Raw genomic sequence first — 19,129 nt, forward strand, 5'->3', positions numbered from 1 at the left:
GGCTGGTTGGCTCAGTGGTAGAGCATCGGCCTGGTGTGTGGAAGTTCCGGGTTCGATTCCCGTCAGGGCACACAGGAGAAGCATCCACCTCCTTCTCCACCCCTCCCTCTCTCCTTCCTCTCTGTCTCTCTCTTCCCCTTCCGTAGCCAAGGCTCCATTGGAGCAAAGTTGGCCCAGGCACTGAGGATGGCTCCACGGCCTCCACCTCAGGTGCTAGAATGGCTCCATATGGGCAGAGTATTGCCCCCTGGTGGGCATGCCGGGTGGATCCCAGTTGGGCGCATGTGGGAGTCTTTTTGACTGCCTCCCTGCTGCTGCTTCTTTTTTTTTTAATAAATAAATTTTTATTAATTTTAATGGGTGACATCAATAAATCAGGGTACATATATTCAAAGAAAACATGTCCAGGTTATCTTGTCATTCAATTCTGTTGCATACCCATCACCCAAAGTCAGATTGTCCTCTGTCACCTTCTATCTAGTTTTCTTTGTGTCCCTCCCCCTCCCCCTGCCTCCCTGCTTCTAACTTCTGAAAAATACAAAAAAAAAAAAAAAAAAGGGATCTTCTGTACATAATAGATTGTTATGAAATCTAAGAACTTATCTTTTATTTTACATCTATGCAAAATTACTGCAAATGAGTTCAAATTTGTATGCTTATCAGGGTTCTGGTTGTTTTGTGAGTTAGGGATCATAATTAACCATTTGCCTATAAGTTCTTACAGTTTATCAAATCTTGATCAGTTTTAAATATTTGTATGTAAATATATGCATATGTCACATAACTTAAAATTGTATTTTCCATTTTAATAGAGTTGTCTTTTCTATTTCTTTTCCTTCCAAGACTAACAAAATTAAAATTAGATTCGGAATTAAAAATGTTAAATTACCAAAAAGGGTTATAACTGGAACATGTAGGTGATATCAGTTTTCATTATTTTTTAGAAAATAAAATAATTAATTGGTCTCTAGTACTGGCTTCTTTTCTTGCATTTCTTTCCCTTAAGCACAGAGTTAGATATTCTTAGGCTCTTATATCTGAAATAGATATTAATAAGTAAGCATTAAGTCTGTTTAGTAAGCATCTAATCTACTAACTTTATTTTAGAGAGTAACCCTCCTGTTATGCTAATAATCACTTTAAATTTAAGGTCATACTATTTCTAGAAGTACATCCAGTTCTGATGAAATTTAAAAAGGATATTATTTTAGTGAACTGGTAGAAGTAGGTTGCTGAATACCGGTCAGCCAGATTGGGTGTAAATGAAGCTTTGACAGTACTTTTTCATTTTGGTTTACTTGTTGAGTCCACAGGAGGTGGTTTTTATCAATCTGGTTTTAAGCCATGAAAAACTCCATATTCTCTCTGAATTGTTAGTTTTTGAAAAGCAATGTGAGGATTCATACATTTTTCATAGGAAGAGGTTTACCCAATAAATGCATATTAAAGTAAACATGAGTAACAAGTTTTTAAAAAATTCAATCTTTTTTTCCCTTGTAGACTCTTAAGAAGTTACATATTTTATTTTTATTTTATTTTTTCATTGCTAAGAGAGAGAGAAGCATTGACTCATCCCACTTAATTGTACACCCATTGGTTGCTTCTTGTATATGCTCTGACTGGGGCTGAACCCACCACCTTGTCGTGTCCACTGAGTAACCTGGCCAGGACCAGAAGTTATGTATTTTAAGATGTCACCTGGGTTAACTCTTGGACTCTCTTAAATAGAAAAATGAAAAAAGTTTAAAAATCATGTAAATATTCCACATTTCCTTTTCTTGAATTCTTTGTCATATTTTCCTAGGACTTACATTTTAATTAAACTGGATTATACAAAAAAAAAACCCTAAAACAAACCACGTTGTATTCTGTGATTATTAGTTTTCTTTTTCTTTTTTTAAGAGAAAACCTCATCTGTTTTTTCTTTTTTTGTGGGGAATAATTGGTAAATCTAGTAAGTTGCATAAGAGGAAAATGATTAAAAATGCAGAAGGATGGAGACCACTCGAAGTCACTCCTGGTGTAACTCCTGGTGGTGGTTGCCCAGAGTCAATGAAGTTGAATTATTTATTTTTAGTCAATTGTCTTCATATATTATACTTTTGATTTGAAGAATACTCTGCTAGAATTTAAAAAGCCTCTTGGACTTCGTCTGAAATTTAATGTTAGGTTTTTAAAAAATTATGCCCCCCAAGTGTAAGCTGCATTTGGGATGGCAGGTCAGTAACGGCTTTCTGTTTGTTGCAGATCCCTGCATAGCACTGAGTCCGCCGTGCTTCACGGAGGAAGACAGATTTAGTCTGGAAGCTCTTCAAACAATCCACAAACAAATGGATGACGACAAAGATGGTGGAATTGAAGTGGATGAAAGTGATGAAGTAGGTAGAAAACTTTTTCACTGAGAACTCATAACACAATGTTTTAGCCTTAGAGTTCCCCATTATTCCTCGTATGACTTAACTCCTTCAACACCTTTTGCTTTCCTCTTTACCTTCTAATTTTACCCTGTGTATTTACATGTTTTTCTTTTTTCTTTTCCTCATGTGTGCTTTGAGTTTTCCCAGCTATATATAAGAATCCTTCTTCTCATGTTCCTGGATTTCTCAAACATGTATCTTATATGTACTGACTCTATCACTTACCTATTGCTGCTTTACAAACCACCACAAAATTTAATGCTTAAAATAGCAACAGTATTGTTTCATCTGATTTCCTGGGTTGTCTGGTCTTAGCTGGGCATCTTTTCTGTTCCTTTAGGTGTGGGCTGAGGTCATTATGGCAGTCCCACTTAGTTGGGAGCTCTGCTGGGTCTGGAATATTTGAGATGACCTCTTACTCTTCAGTGTGTCTCTTCATGTGACCTCTTAGCATTCAGGAGTCTAGGTCAAGCTTCCCTACAGTATGGCAGCTGGCTTCCAGATGGTTGTGTTCCAAAAAAATAAGTTCCCACATGAAAGTGCTTATCATGCCTCTGTTTGCAGTGCCTGTTAATATCATATTGGCTAAAGCAGGTTTTGGCTAAGCTCAAAGTCCATGTAGCAGAGGATTATACAAGGGCACGGATACCAGGAGATGTAGTTTCTTGGGGCACTGCCTATAGAATAATTTATCATATTCACTGTATAAGAAAATAATGCTTTATTTCTTAAGCATTCTCATCTTCCCTCATATGGTGTTCCTTCTTAGTTTCTCCATCGAAGTTGGTCTCTTTATTCTGCTCTAGTCTCATTCTAACCAAATCCTTTGGTTATATTTCAGTCCTCTTCAACCTCTTTGTTGTATTTGTCACTATTGAAATGCTTCTAAATTAATTGTATGAAACTAAATTACATTATTTTCTATACTGTGATCTAATATAATAGTGACATCCTCTAATCATATTGTTTTTTAATCGTATTTTTATCTAACAGCAACATTTTCTTACGATCAATTCTTGACCTGTTGTATAAAGCATTTACCTTGAGAATGCTCATTTATTTTTAGGTTTCTTCTGATTCTTCCATCTCTGAGCTAGTCCAGATTCCTGTACATGTATTGCTTTCTTCCTGACATTTATGAGGGCTCTTAACGTTTGCTTTCAACTTAGTTTGTCTAAAATAGGGGTCGGGAATCTTTTTGGCTGAGAGAGCCATGAATGCCACATATTTTAAAATGTAATTCTGGCCCTGGCCGGTTGGCTAAGCGGTAGAGCGTCGGACTGGCGTGCGGGGGACCCGGGTTCGATTCCCGGCCAGGGCACATAGGAGAAGTGCCTATTTGCTTCTCCACCCCCTCCCCTCCTTCCTCTCTGTCTCTGTCTTCCCCTCCCACAGCCAAGGCTCCATTGGAGCAAAGATGGCCCGGGCGCTGGGGATGGCTCCTTGGCCTCTGCCCCAGGCGCTAGAGTGGCTCTGGTCCTGGCAGAGTGACGCCCCGGAGGGGCAGAGCATCGCCCCCTGGTGGGCAGAGCCTCGCCCCTGGTGGGCGTGCCAGGTGGATCCCGGTCAGGCGCATGCGGGAGTCTGTCTGACTGTCTCTCCCCGTTTCCAGCTTCAGAAAAATACAAAAAAAAAATAAAAATGTAATTCTGTGAGAGCCATACAATGACCTGTGTAATGTTACTCGTTATCCAATAAAAATCTGATGTTGTCCAGGAGGACAGCTGTAATTGGCTCTAGCCACCTGCAGCCATGAACATGAGCGGTAGGAAATAATGGATTGTAATACATGAGAATGTTTTATATTTTTAACATTATTATTTTTATTAAAGATTTGTCTGTGAGCCAGATGCAGCCATCAAAAGAGCCACATCTGGCTCGCCAGCCATAGGTTCCTGACCCCTGGTCTAAAACAAAATCCCATCGTTCCCTTTGAAGTCCCTCACTGTTGAATGGCTTCTGGACCTCTTTCCCTCGATTCTTATTCTTCTAAATCAGGAATTGGCAGACATTTTCTGTCAAAGACCGAGTTACAAGTTGAAATGTATACCCTCCAGAAACATATTTTGAAGTCCTAATCCTCATTATCTCAGAATGTGACCTTATTTGGAAATAGGGTTATTTTAGATATATTTAGTTAGGATGGAGGCATACTGGAGTTGTGTGGGTCCTTAATTCAATATATTTGGTCCTTATAAGAGAGGAGAACATCATGTGGAGACATAGACACAGGGGAGAAGACCACCATGTGACAATGGAGGCAGAAATGAGTTACGCAGCTACAAGTCAAGGAAGGACGGAATGCTGGTAACACCACAAACTAAGAGAAAGGCATGGAACAGGTTTTTTCTTTAGGACCTTTGAGGGAGTATGGCCCTGCTGACACCTGGATTTCAGACTTGTAGCCTGCAGAACTATGAGAAAACAAAAATAAATTTTTGTTGTTTTAGGCCATTTAGGTTGCTGTGGTATTTTGACATAGCAACACTAGGAAATGAATACAGGCCAGCTACTAAATATTTTAGATTTTTGTGGGTCATATCGTCTCTGTTGTAATTACTCAGCTCTCCCATTGTAGTACCAGGCAGCCGTAGACATATCTAATGGTCATGGCTGTGTCCCAGTAAAACTTTATTTGCAAAAAAAAGCAGTAGGCTATCATTTCCCAACACCTGCTACAAATAAAATCTTGTATTCTTAAAATTTTCTTTCTTTCTCTCTCCCTCCCTCCCTCCTCCCTCCCTCCTCCCTCCCCCCTCCCTTCCTCCCTCCTCCCTCCCTCCCTCTCTCTCTCTCTCTTTTTTTCTTTCTTTTTTTTTCCTAATTTTTTTATTATTAAATTTAATGCAGTGACATTGATAAATCAGGGTACATATGTTGAGAGAAAACATCTCCAGATTATTTTGATATTTCATTGTGCTGTATACCCCTCCCCCAAAGTCAAATTGTCTTCTGTCACCTTCTATCTGGTTTTCTTTGTGACCCTCCCCTCCCCCACCCCCTCTCTCCTTCCTTGCCCCCTCCCCCCCCTCCCCCCTACCCCCCCCACCCCTGTTGCCATCACATTCTTGTTCATGTCTCTGAGTCTCATTTTTATGTCCCATCTATGTATGGATTCATATAGTTCTTAGTTTTTTCTGATTTACTTATTTCACTCTGTATAATGTTATCAAGGTCCATCCATGTTGGATCATTGTAAATGATCTGATGTCATCATTTCTTATGGCTGAGTAGTATTCCATAGTATATATGTACCAAAGCTTTTTAATCCACCCATCCTCTGACAGACACGTGGGCTGTTTCCAGATCTTCGCTATTGTGAACAATGCTGCCACAAACATGGGGGTGCATTTTTCCTTTTGGAACCGTTCTATGGTGTTCTTGGGGTATATTCCTAAAAGTGAGATAGCTGGGTCAAAAGGCAGTTCAATTTTCAGTTTTTTGAGGAATCTCCATACTGTTTTCCACAGTGGCTGCACCAGTCTGCATTCCCACCAGCAGTGCAGGAGGGTTCCCTTTTCTCCACATCCTCTCCAGCACGTAATTCTGTGTTGTTTTGTTAATGAGCGCCATTCTGGCTGGTGTGAGGTGATATCTCATTGTGGTTTTAACTTGCATTTCTCTAATGATTAGTGATGTTGAGCATTTTTTCATATGCCTATTGGCCATCTGTATGTCCTCTTTGGAGAAGTGTCTATTCATTTCTTTTTCCCATTTTTTGATTGGATTGTTTATCTTCCTGGTGTTGAGTTTTACAAGTTCTTTATAAATTTTGGTTATTAACCCCTTATCAGACATATTGTCAAATATGTTCTCCCATTGTGTAGTTTGTCTTTTTATTCTGTGCTTATTGTCTTTAGCTGTGCAAAAGCTTTTTAGTTTGTTATAGTCCCATTTGTTTATCCTGTCTTTTATTTCACTTCCCCGTGCAGATAAATCAGCAAATATATTGCTGCGAGAGATGTCGGAGAGCTTACTCTATGTTTTCTTCTAAGATGCTTATGGTTTCACGGCCTACATTTAAGTCTTTTATCCATTTTGAGTTTATTTTTGTGAGTGGTGTAAGCTGGTGATCTAGTTTCATTTTTTTGCAGGTAGCTGTCCAGTTTTCCCAACGCCATTTGTTAAAGAGGCTGTCTTTACTCCATTGTATGCCCTTACCTCCTTTGTTAAATATCAGTTGTCCATAGAGTTGAGGGTTTATTTCTGGGTTCTCTGTTCTGTTCCATTGATCTATGTGCCTGTTCTTATGCCACTACCAGGCTGTTTTGAGTACAGTGGCCTTGTAGTATAACTTGATATCAGGAAGTGTGATACCTCCCACTTTATTCTTCTTTTTTAAGATTGCTGAGGCTATTAGTGTTTTTTTTGGTTCCATATAAATTTTTGGAATATGTGATCTATATCTTTGAAGTATGTCATTGGTATTTTAATTGGTATTGCATTGAATTTATAGATTGCTTTGGGAAATATAGACATTTTAATGATGTTTATTCTTCCCAACCATGAGCACGATATATGCTTCCACTTGTTTGTATCCTCCTTGATTTCTTTTATCAATGCTTTGTAATTTTCCGAGTACAAGTCTTTAGTCTCTGGTTAAGTTTACTCCTAGGTACTTTATTTTTTTGGTTGTAATTATGAAGGCGATTGTTTCCTTAATTTCTCTTTCTGACTGTTCATTGTTGGCATATAAAAATGCCTCTGATTTCTGAGTATTGATTTTATATCCTGCCACTTTGCTGAATTCATTTATCAGGTCCAGTAGTTTTTTGACTGAGACTTTACGGTTTTCTATGTACAATATCATATCATCTGCAAGTAATGATAGTTTTACTTCTTCTTTTCCAACTTGAATGCCCTTTATTTCTTCTTTTTGTCTGATTGCTGTGGTAGGACTTCCAGGACTATGTTAAATAAGAGTGGTGAAAGGGGGCACCCCTGCCTTGTTCCTGATGTTAAGGGTATTGCTTTTAATTTTTGCCCATTGAGTATGATGTTGGCTGTGGGTTTTTCATAGATGGCTTTTATCATGTTGAGGTATGGTCCCTGTATTCCCACTTTGCTGAGAGTTTTGATCATGAATGGGTGCTGGATTTTATCAAATGCTTTTTCTGCATCTATTGAAATTATCATATGGTTTTTCTCCTTCTTTTTGTTTATGTGATGAATCACATTGATTGATTTACGAATATTGTACCAGCCTTGCCTCCCCAGAATAAATCCCACTTGATCATGGTATATGATTTTTTCCATATATTGTTGGATCCGGTTTGCCAATATTTTGTTGAGGATTTTAGTTAGCATCTATATTCATCAGAGATATTGGCCTATAATTTTCTTTCTTTGTGTTGTCTTTGCTTGGTTTTGGAATCAGAATTATACTTGCCTCATAAAAGGAGTTTGGAAGTCTTCCTTCCTTTTGAATTTTTTGAAATAGTTTGAGAAGGATAGGAGTTAGTTCTTCTTTGAATATTTGGTAGAATTCAGTTGTGAAGCCATCAGACCCCGGACTTTTCTTTGTTGGGAATTTTTAGATAACTGTTTCCATCTCATTTAGTGTAATCGGTCTGTTTAGGTTTTCTGATTCTTCCAGGTTGATTTTTGGAAGATTGTATGTTTTAAGGAATTTGTCCATTTCATCTAGGTTGTCTATTTTTTTGGCATACAGTTCTTCATAGTATTTTCTTACAATATTTTGTATTTCTGTTGTGTCAGTTGTTATTTCTCCACTCTCATTTCTAATTTTATTTATTTGAGTCCTTACTCTTTTTTTCTTATTAAGTCCAGTTAAAGGTTCATCGATCTTGTTTACCCTTTCAAAAAACCAGCTCCTAGTTTCATTGATCCTCTGTATTGTTTCTTTAGCCTCTGTGTCATTTATTTCTGCTCTGATCTTTATTATTTCCTTCCTTCTACTACATTTGGGCTTTACTTGCTGTTCTTTTTCTACTTCTTTTAGATGCAGGGTTAAGTTGTTTATTTGAGCTTTTTCTAGCTTCTTAAAGTGTGCCTGTAGTGCTATGAACTTCCCTCTCAGTACTGCTTTTGCTGTGTCCCATAAATTTTGAGTTGTTGTATGCTCATTGTCATTCGTTTCTAGGAATTTTTTTATTTCTTCTTTGATCTCATTTTTAATCCATTCGTTATTTAACAACCTGCTATTTAGTTTCCATGTGTTTGAGAATTTTTGAGCTTTTCTGTTGTGGTTCATTTCTAGTTTCATGCCGTTGTGATCAGAGAAAGTGCTTGATATGATTTCAATCTTCTTATATTTGTGGAGAGCACTTTTGTGCCCTAACATGTGGTCTATCCTAGAGAATGTACCATGAGCACTTGAAAAGAATGTATATTCTGTTGCTTTAGGGTGAAAGGTTCTGAAGATATCTATTAAATCGAGTTGATCTAGTGTGTCCAATAAGTCTGCTATTTCTTTGTTAATTTTCTTTCTTGAGGATCTATCTAGTGATGTTAGTGGGGTATTGAAATCCCCTACTCTTATAGTATTGCTGTTGATCTCGCCCTTAAAATCCATCAAAGTCTGCTTTATATATTTAGGTGCTCCTATATTAGGTGCATAGATATTTATAATAGTTATATCTTCCTGTTGGATTACTCCCTTTATCATTATGTAGTGGCCTTCTTTATCTCTTACTATATTCTTTGTTTTAAAGTCCAATTTGTCTGATATAAGTATTGCTACCCCAGCTTTTTTTTAATTTCCATTTGCATGAAATGTTTTTTTCCATCCTTTTACCTTCAATCTATGTGTATCTTTTGTTTTAAGGTGTGTCTCTTGTAGACAGCATATGTACGGGTCCTGTTTTCTTATCCATGCAGCTACCCTATGTCTTTTGATTGGATCATTTAATCCATTTACATTTAAGGTTATTGATATGTAGTTGTTTATTGCCATTTTATTCTTTAAAGCTGCATTCCTTTTTTGCTATATTATTTTACCACTTTGATCTGTTTACAACAGACCCCTTAACATTTCCTGCAGCATTGGTTTAGTTGTAATGAATTCCTTGAGTTGTTTTTTGTCTGGGAAGCTTTTTGTTTCTCCTCGATTTTAAACGATAGCCTTGCTGGATAAAGTAGTCTTGGTTGTAGGTTCTTGTTCTGCATTACTTTGAATATTTCTTGCCGTTCCCTTCTGGCCTCAAGTGTTTCTGTTGAGAAGTCGGATGTCATCCTTATGGGGGCTCCTTTGTAGGTGATAGCTTTTTTTTCTCTTGCAGCTTTTAATATTTTCTCTTTATCGCTTAGCTTTGGTATTTTAATTATGATGTGTCTTGGTGTAGGCTTCTTTGGGTTTCTCTTTAATGGAGTCCTCTGTGCTTCTTGAACTTGTGAGAGTTTCTCCTGCATTAATTTAGGGAAGTTTTCTGCTATGATATAATTGAACAAAGTCTCTATCCCTTGTTCTTTTTCTTCTTCTTCAGGAACCCCTATGATGCGGATGTTATTTCTCTTCATGTTGTCACAGAGCTCTCTAAGAGTTTTCTCAGACTTTTTGAGTCTCTTTTCTTTTTTCTTCTCTGCTTTCACGCCTTCATTCCAGTTGTCCTCCAACTCGCTGATTCGATCCTCAGCTCTATCTATCCTGTTTTTAATTCCTTCCATTGTGGTCTTTATTTCTGATATTGTATTTGTCATCTCCAACTGATTCTTTTTTATACTTGTTATTTCTTTATTTAGGTGTTCATAACAACCATCTATTGTTCTAAGATCCCTAAGCATCCTTACAATCATTATTTTGAACTCTGCATCTGGAAGTTTGATTATTTCCATATCACTCAGTTCATCTCCTGAAGGTGTCTCTTGTAGTTTCATTTGGATTGCATTTTTTTGTCTTCTCGTTATGTCTGTGTTTGGGTGTTTTCTTTATAGAGCTGGTTGAGTCTAGGCTTGGTGTTGTCTGCCTCCAGTTTTCAGTTGTGTTATTTCTAGGTCTTCTTTGGTTGGTATCAGCTATTATTTGTAATCCACTTTCAGATGTGGGCAGTTTTGAAGTCTTGATTTGTTTGTTTTCTTAACAGGTGATAGTCTTGTTTATTGATCGCAGCAGGGGGCTTCCTTGAAACTGTATCCAGGAATGCCATGGGTGTAACCTGAGACTCTTCCACCAACTAATCTCTCTGGAGGCAGGGTGTTTTCTCAGCTTCAGTAGGGGGAGGTGTATCTCAGATCTCCATGGAGACCTGAGTTACTGCCCCTCCTCCCCACTTCTTGTTTTCAGCTGTGTCTTGTTGCGCTGATTGGAGCTGGAGAGATGTCTGGAGATCTCTGTTCTGGAAGCAATTCAGTACTGTTTTGTGGGGAAGTATCAGTCCCTCCCCCAGCTATGGCCGCCTCCAGCATGAATGAGTCAGCTTTTTTTTAGGTCGTCTCCTGCAGTCCTTAGCCCCTCACAGTCTGTCTCTCTCTCTTTCCTTCCCACTTGGGAGATAAACTGGTCCTTTCAACACATCTCGCTCCCCGGTCACCAGGCAAGTTGCTGCGAGCAGTACTTTCTGCTCTTTTACCTGGAGTGAGATCCCCTCTGGGCTCTCAGCCTCACCCCCCCATCCATTCCTGTAAGCAGGGGAGATTCAGGTGTTCTCTACCAGGTTTGTTGTGGCTTCTTCTTTGCTCCTTGGTTTTTGAGAGCTGTTCTGGTAGTCCAGAGTTTGTTTTTCACACTAATTTTTCCTAAATCGATTTGTATTCCAGGTTGGTGGTGAGAGCTGGGTGTGTATGTGTCCGCCTACTCCGCTGCCATCTTCTGTCTTCTTTCTCTTTCTTTCTTTCTTTCTTTCTTTCTTTCTTTCTTTCTTTCTTTCTTTCTTTCTTTCTTTCTTTCTTTCTTTCTTTCTCTCTCTCTCTCTCTCTCTCTCTCTCTGTCTTTCTCTTTCTTTCTTTCTTTCTTTTCTTTTCTTTTTTCTTTTCTTTTCCTTTCTTTCCCTCCCTTCCCTTCCCTTCCCTTCTTCTCTCTTTCTTTCCCTCCCTCCCTCCCTTCCCTTCTCTTTCTCTTTCTCTTTCTCTCCCCCTCTCCCTCCCTCCCTCTCTTTTTCTCTCTCTCACTCTCTCTCTCTTTCTCCCCTCCCTCCCTCCCTCTCTTCCTCTCTCTCTCTCTTTCTCTCCTCCCTCCCTCCCTTCCTCTCTTCCTCTCTCTCGCTCACTCTCTCTCTTTCCCTCCCTCCCTCCCTCTCTTCCTCTCTTTCTCACTTTCTCTCTCTCTCTCTCTCTCTCTCTCCCTTCCCCTCTCCCTCTCTCTCCCTCTCTCCCTCCCTTCCTGCTTTCTTTCTCACTTTCTGTTCTTGTTATTTGCTTGCTCTATTTTAATATAGGTCAGTGATTTTCAATCAGTGTGCTGTTTTTTAAATATACAATAATTGACTACTCAGGGGGCACTGACCTCTTTTCCCTTAGATTGTCAAATAAAAGGATGACAAGAGCAGTCTGGTGTGAACGAATAAAATTAATACTTTTTTTTTGTCAGATTGGCAAAAAGTATTTTTTTGGTGGGCTGCAGAATTTTAGTAATTAATTTATATGTGCCATGAGATGAAAAAGTTTGCTGATCCTAGGTATTTATTATCTTTTGCCTAGATCATCACCTCTAAGTTATTCCTCTCTAATCCTTCATGAATGTCACTGAAAGTGTTTTTCTCTAGCCAGGAAACTAAACAGTGATTTGTTAATGCTTTTTAGATCAGATATTAAATTCTTCAGTCACTTCTGCCTAATGAAATTATCTTTTCTCATTTTAGTTGGAACTCAATGACATTAATATCAGAGCTGTGGGTTTTAGTTCTTTTTTTTTTTTTTTTTTTTAAAGAGACAGAGAGAGAGGGATAGATAGGGACAGACAGACAGGAACAGAGAGAGATGAGAAGCATCAATCATTAGCTTTTTGTTGTGACACCTTAGTTTTTCATTGATTGCTTTCTCATATGTGCCTTGATCATGGGGCTACAGCAGACCAAGAAATCCCTTGCTCGAGCCAGCAACCTTGGGTCCAAGCTGGTGAGCTCTACTCAAACCAGGTAAGCTCGTGCTCAAGCTTGCGACCTCGGGGTCTTGAACCTGGGTCCTCCGCATCCCAGTCTGATGCTCTATCCACTGCACCACCGCCTCGTCAGGTGGCTTTCAGTTCTAAATAGTCCAATTTATTTCATTCATTTGTATAACCACAGAAAATGATAGGATAATCCTCTCTTATACACTTTTTCCAGCTTAAAAGGTATTTGAAGTGTTTGAATATGTGCGGTTTGTCATCAGTTAGAATGAGTAAAATGAAACGATGGATTATTAAGTTTTACTATTACATACTGGAAACCAACATGAAGTAGTTGTCATTTATTATGAGTCATTTTATTATACTGAATAATTTATTCTTTCAACATTATCACCATTTCTTTGCTCTCTCCCAATACAGACACATACACACGTGCGCGCACACACACACACACACACACACACACACACACACACACAACCAAGCTATAGGATTGCTTTTAGTAATAAAACTCTGAATTATTAGTGATGGATTGTTCTTTCTAATCTTCTCAAGATTGTACAAGTGGTTTATTTTGTTGACAACATAATTGCTTAAGAATTTGAGCCCTGGCTGGATAGCTCAGTTGGAGCATTGTCTTAATATGCCAAGATTGTGGCTTTAGTCCCTGGTCAGGGCACACACAAGAATGCATAATGAATGCATAAATGACTGGAACAAGTTGATGTTTCTGTCTCTCTCTCTCTGTCCCTGAAATCAGTAAATTTAAAAAAATTAAAAAAAGAATTTGAGTATCAAATATAACAAATTCTGGTAGTCCATAAATTGTATATTATTATCTATATAAATTATAAAGCAAATTGTATTTGTTAGCATATTTGATATGTTTTGTAGAGAATTATTTTCTGGGCTAAAAATTATTGATGTGCATTTTTTTCTCATTTTAGTTGGAACTCAATGACATTAATATCAGAGCTGTGGGTTTTAGTTCTTTTTTTTTTTTTTTTCTTTAAAGAGACAGAGAGGGATAGATAGGGACAGACAGACAGGAACAGAGAGAGATGAGAAGCATCAATCAGAGAGAGACAGAGAGGAAGGAGAGGGGGAGGGGTGGAGAAGCAGATGGGCGCTTCTCCTGTGTGCCCTGCCTGGGAATTGAACCTGGGACTTCTGCACGCCAGGCCGACGCTCTACCACTGAGCCAACCAGCCAGGGCTTAAAAATGAATTTTTGAGGTTGATTAATTTTGCAACTAGAATAAGGCTAGGTTCTTTACTTCAAAAATCCCCATAATAAAACTTACTTTTGTTATTAAATAGTAACATAAATATTGAATATTAATATAAATATTACTATTCTAGGGTGTTTTCTAACACCAATCAAGTTTTCAGTTCTTCAGTACCCATCAACTGGGTGTACAACATTTCAGTTCAGTTCTGACACTGTCTACTTGCAGTACTGGCAGATCCCACAGGTTAAAGAGATTAGTCCTATAAGACTGCCCCCCACTTCACATGCCAGTCACATGGCTCTGGTCATGCATTCCTCTGACTGACCTGCTCTCAATGAGGGGTCCCCACGACCCCCTTCTCAGATTTGGTAATTGGCTAGAATGGATCACAAAATTCATGTTTACTAATTTATCATGAAGGATGAAACTCCGGGACAGCGCAATGAAAGAGCTGTATAGGACAGGTATGGAGAGAAGGGCATGGATCTTCCCTGCCCTCTCTGGGCATGCCACTCTACCAGCGTCTCAGTTTGTTCACCATCCTGGAGGTGCTCTGAGTCTCAAGGTGAAGAGTTTTTTTATAGAGCTCAGTTTCCCCAGTGATCAGGTGGGTAGGACTAAAAGTTCCAACCTAATTACTCAGTCTTTCTGGTGACCAGTCCCATCGTGAGGCTATCTTAGGAGACCAACCTAGGTCATCCCATTAGCATAAACTAAGGGCAAAAGACACTCCTGTCAGGTATTAGGGAGCTTATGCAGATATTTGACAGCCCATTTAGTGTATTTGATTGCATAATAGTTCCTAGAATTACAAGTTATTTTAATCTCTTTTACCTCATCAACAGATATTAAATGCTCAAATGTGTGAAGTGTTGCCATTATCACTGAGCCAAACAAAGTAAGCATGCATGGCTATATAGTTTATATTTCAGTAGACTTTTTACAGTCTTTTAAATTTCAGCGGAATTCTGAACATTTGTAGTAAAAGTTAGAACCAAAAACTTATGTTAAAAAGTTTATTGAAAGGGCCCTGGCCGGTTGGCTCAGTGGTAGAGAGTCGGCCTGGCATGCAGGAGTCCCGGGTTCGATTCCCGGCCTAGGCACACAGGAGAAGCACCCATCTGCTTCTCCACCCCTCCCCCTCTCCTTCCTCTCTCTTCCCCTCCCGCAGCCGAGGCTCCATTGGAGCAAAGTTGGCCCGGGCGCTGAGGATGGCGCCATGGCCTCTGCCTCAGGCACTAGAATGGCTCTGGTCACAACAGAGCAACGCCCCAGATGGGCAGAGCATCGCCCCCTGGTGGGCATGCCAGGTGGATCCCGGTCGGGCGCATGCGGGAGTCTGTCTGACTGCCTCCCCGTTTCCAACTTCAGAAAAATACAAAAAAAAAAAAAAAGTTTATTAAAAGAATTTTATCAATACAGTAGGTGAACTTTGTTTAAAAATAGATAACTTTTTCTCGGTATTTCTTCTAATAATATTTAAAAGGAAATACTGTATACCTTTATATATATATATATATTTAGCAAGAGAGAGAGAGAGACTGGAAGGGATGAGAAGTATCAATTCATAGTTGTGGCTCCTTAGTTGTTCACTGATTGCTTTCTCATATGTGCCTTGATGGGGGGGGGGGGGAAGGGGCTACAGCCGAACCAGTGACCTTTGGCTCAAATCAGCAACCATGGGATCCCATGGTCAAGCTGGCAACTCTGTGCTCTAGCTGGTGAGCCTGCGCTCAAGTCTGTGACCTTGGGGTGTTGTATCTAGTACCTCAGCATCCCAGGTCAACACTCTGTTCACTGTTCCACCACTGATCAGGCATGCCTTTATATTTTATTAGTAGCTAAAAGAATCTAGAAATCCACTGGAGGCAGAGAAACAGACTCCTGCATGCACCCCAACCATTATCCACCTGGCAAGCCCCCTACAAGGCGATGCTCTGCCCATCTTGGGCTGCTGCTCTGTTGCTCGGTAACCGAGCTATTTCAGTGCTTGAGACGAGGCCATGGAGCCATCCTCAGCAACTGGGTCCAACTTACTTGAACCGTTGAAGCCATGGCTGTGGGAAGGAAAGAGAGAGAGAGAGAGAGAGAGAGAGAGAGAGAGAGAGAAGGGGGGTGGGAAGGGGTAGAGAAAGAAGCTAATAGTTGCTTCTCCTGTGTGTCCCTGACTGGGAATTGAATCCGGAACTTCCACATAGGGGAGCAATGCTCTACTGCTGAGCCAACTGGCCAGTGCAAAGTGTCTCTTTTTTAAAGAAGAAAATAATAAACCCATTGTAGGCCTCTAGCAGCCATCATTAAGAAACTTCACAGTTTTAATAGGAAACCATAGTAAAACATTTTAAATACTTTATTTCTTGTAATTATTGCTTTAAAATATATCTTTTTTGTAAAATTTAGAAAGATATTTAGCATTTTAAAATGCTGCTTGAAAACTTAATTTTTTTCTCTTTAATGTCTTCTGTTATATATATATATATTTTTTGATCATATGAGAAAGCATTTCCTTTTCTAGTTTATTCATTCATTCATCACCAGTATATACTCGATACTTAAATAGATCTTGAAGTATATTAGAAACAAACAGACAATAACTCATATAAATCTCTAAGCCCTTAAGCTAACATTTTGATGGTGCTGGAGGAAGGCAGACTGAGCAGTAAACTAAATAAGCCGGGACAAGGAGGATCAGGTCAGATTAGATGGATGATGGGTAGCTGTAATTTTTAAATAGTGTGGTCATGGTAGCCCTATTGAGAAGATAGCACTTACAGTGTACTGTATACAGTACTTGGACAAATTAGAGTGTAAATATCTGACAATTTTCTAGAGCTGTTCTAAAATGGAGATTGGAGCATATTGGAGTATTTCAGATTAGGCACAAGATGGAAAGTTTTTGGCCCACGATAAAAATGATCAGGTGTCAGTATATGCAGACTCTGTGGCCTGGTTAGATTGAAGTGATGAGTACAGTCAAGTTTGCTCGTTCTATCAATACTGAAGAGGTTTTTGGAAACTATAGGTACTTATTGACAAATAATTTAAATAAGAGAAATGAATGGCTTTGTTGCCCTGAGCCAGAGTGTCAGGAGTCAGTGATAATTTACATTGTTATTGCCTGCTTTGTGACTGAAAATTTATTACCGGTTTTTAGTGTGTATGAATTTTGTTTTTCCTTTTTCCTTTTCAGTTTGAAAAAATTCCTTCTCTTTTTCTAGTTTTTCTTCCTTTTAATACATTCTCCCCTTTCATCAGTATCATTCAGAAGGTTTAGAGTTTTGGTCTTATCAGACTATATCTGATATATAGTCAATTTTAAGATCAATTTATATGAAAAATATTGTTGTACCTAATATTTCAGTTTTAATTTCATACCTTAGCTGTTCTGCCTGAAAACACCTTTGTCGTCATTTGTCTAGACACCTCAGAGAACTTAACAACACAGATGTATTTGCATCTGAAACGAGTCACTTACGAAAATAGGCAAAAGTAAGGTTACAAAAAAAATGGTAGAAAGTAATTTAAAAAATAAGATCAGTAAGTTTTGAATGTTATGAAAGTGCTATTTCTAAAGGAATAAAATGCGTGTGTTTTTTACTGAAATTTTCTAAGTTAAAAATTTAATCTATGTATTAGTATATTATTGCTGTGTAACAGATTTCTCCCAAATGTAATAGCTTACAGCAATATACATTTATCATTTAATGGTTTCTGTAGATCAGAAATCCAGGTGCAGCCTCGCTGAGTTTTCTAGTTCTGAGCCTTGCACAAAGCTTCAATTAAGATGTCAGCTAGTATTAGAGTTACCATGGAAAACAATATAGAGATTCCTTACAAAATTTTTTTTTAAATGAAAGGAGGAGTGATAGACATGTGCCCCGACCGGGATCCACTTTTGACAACCTCTGTCTGGTGCTGATGTCGAATCAAGCAAGTTAGTTTTAGTGCCTGACACTGACACACTGGGACTAACTGAGCTGTCCTTAGCACCAGAGGCCACGCTTGAACCAACTGAGTCACTGGCTGCAAGAGGGGAGAAGAGAGAGATGGGGGAGGGAGAGGGGGAGAGAAGCAGATGGTCGCTTCTGTTATGTGCCCTGACTGGGGATCAAACCTGGGATGTCCATACGCCAGGCCGATGCTCTATCCATTGAGCAACCAACCAGGGCCACCTCCTCAAAAAAATAAAAAGTAGAACTGCCATTATCTCAGCAATCCTACTTCTGGGTATTTAGCTGAAGAAATTAAAAACACTAATTTGAAAAGAAGCATTTATCTATATATTCAATGCAGCATTATTTGCAATAGCCAAGATACGGAAGCAACCTAAGTGTCCATCTATAGACAGTGGATAAAGATGTGGTACATTTACACAATGGGATATCACTCAGCCATGAAAAGAATGAACTATTACCATTTTTGACAACAACATGGATGCATCTAGAAATTATTATGCTAAGTGAAATAAGTCATACAGAGAAAGCCAAGTAGCGTATGATTTCACTTACATGTGGATTCTAAAAAACAAAATAGGAACAAATAAAAAAATACAGAAAAAAAACTAAAGACTGCTAAATGGGAGGGGTTGGGAGGCTGAGTGAAAAAGGTGAAGGTGTTAAAAAGTACAAACTGGCAGTTACAGAATAGTCACAGGGATATAAAGTAGAGCACAGAGAATATAATTAATAACATTGTAATAACTGTGTATGGTACCAGGTGGGTACTGGGCTTATCTGGGGGACTGCTTTGTAAGTTGTATAAATGTCTGATCACTATGCTGTCCACCTTAAACTAGTATAATACTGAATGTCAACTCCAATTGAAAAATAAAAATAATTTTAAAAAATGTTTCCCATTGATTTTTAGTTTACCATACAACAGTTTCATATTAAACCCTATTGCAGCCTGGAAGGAGGCAGGAGCGGGAGTGAGCCGGGACTGCGCCTGTGTCCCGGCCGTCCCCGCCTGTCTGTGGCCGTCCCCGCCTGCCTGTGGCTGTCCTCCCCTCCCTCCCTCTTCCTGGGCTCGCAGCATGCTGCTGCACTGATGCAGTTTTTTTGAGAGTTTAGCACATTTCACATATATTGTCTCATCTTCTGAGAGATCGCTGAGTTGGGGTAAGTACAGGACCTACTTATTCTCATTTCACAAGTGAATTAAATAAAATTGTACCTTGACTGTAACATTAACTCTATGCCATATATCATTGTTATTATAGATAGAGTGATTGCATAATTCATCATCCAAACTAAAATACTCTTGAGAGTAAAAGAGGGTGCTATTAATAATTATACCCAGTCAACGGGTTTATATAAGGATTGTCCCAGGCAAATGGGGCTTTGCGATTACTTTGCTGTATGTATGTCTTATCACAGTCTGCTTTCCATTGTACTTATCTTTATCTGGATCTTGTTCCTTCACTGAGTCGTTATTAAATTGATCTAAGCAATGTGCCAAGGTTTGTGCTATTGGTAAAGC

The 19,129-nt window shown here is 38.9% G+C and overlaps 1 protein-coding gene across 1 annotated transcript in view; it reads left to right on the forward strand.

The window, feature by feature from the left end:
* The window catches only part of STIM2 (stromal interaction molecule 2), a 167,082-nt gene that overhangs the window by 69,473 nt on the left and 78,480 nt on the right, over positions 1 to 19,129 (forward strand). Inside the window, exon 2 of the mRNA XM_066384998.1 lies at positions 2,248 to 2,378. Within this exon, the coding sequence (XP_066241095.1) occupies positions 2,248 to 2,378 (131 nt within the window). The remainder of the gene's footprint in view (positions 1 to 2,247; positions 2,379 to 19,129) is intronic.

Source organism: Saccopteryx leptura, chromosome 5, assembly GCF_036850995.1.
Source record: "Saccopteryx leptura isolate mSacLep1 chromosome 5, mSacLep1_pri_phased_curated, whole genome shotgun sequence".
NCBI classification, from domain to species: domain Eukaryota; kingdom Metazoa; phylum Chordata; class Mammalia; order Chiroptera; family Emballonuridae; genus Saccopteryx; species Saccopteryx leptura.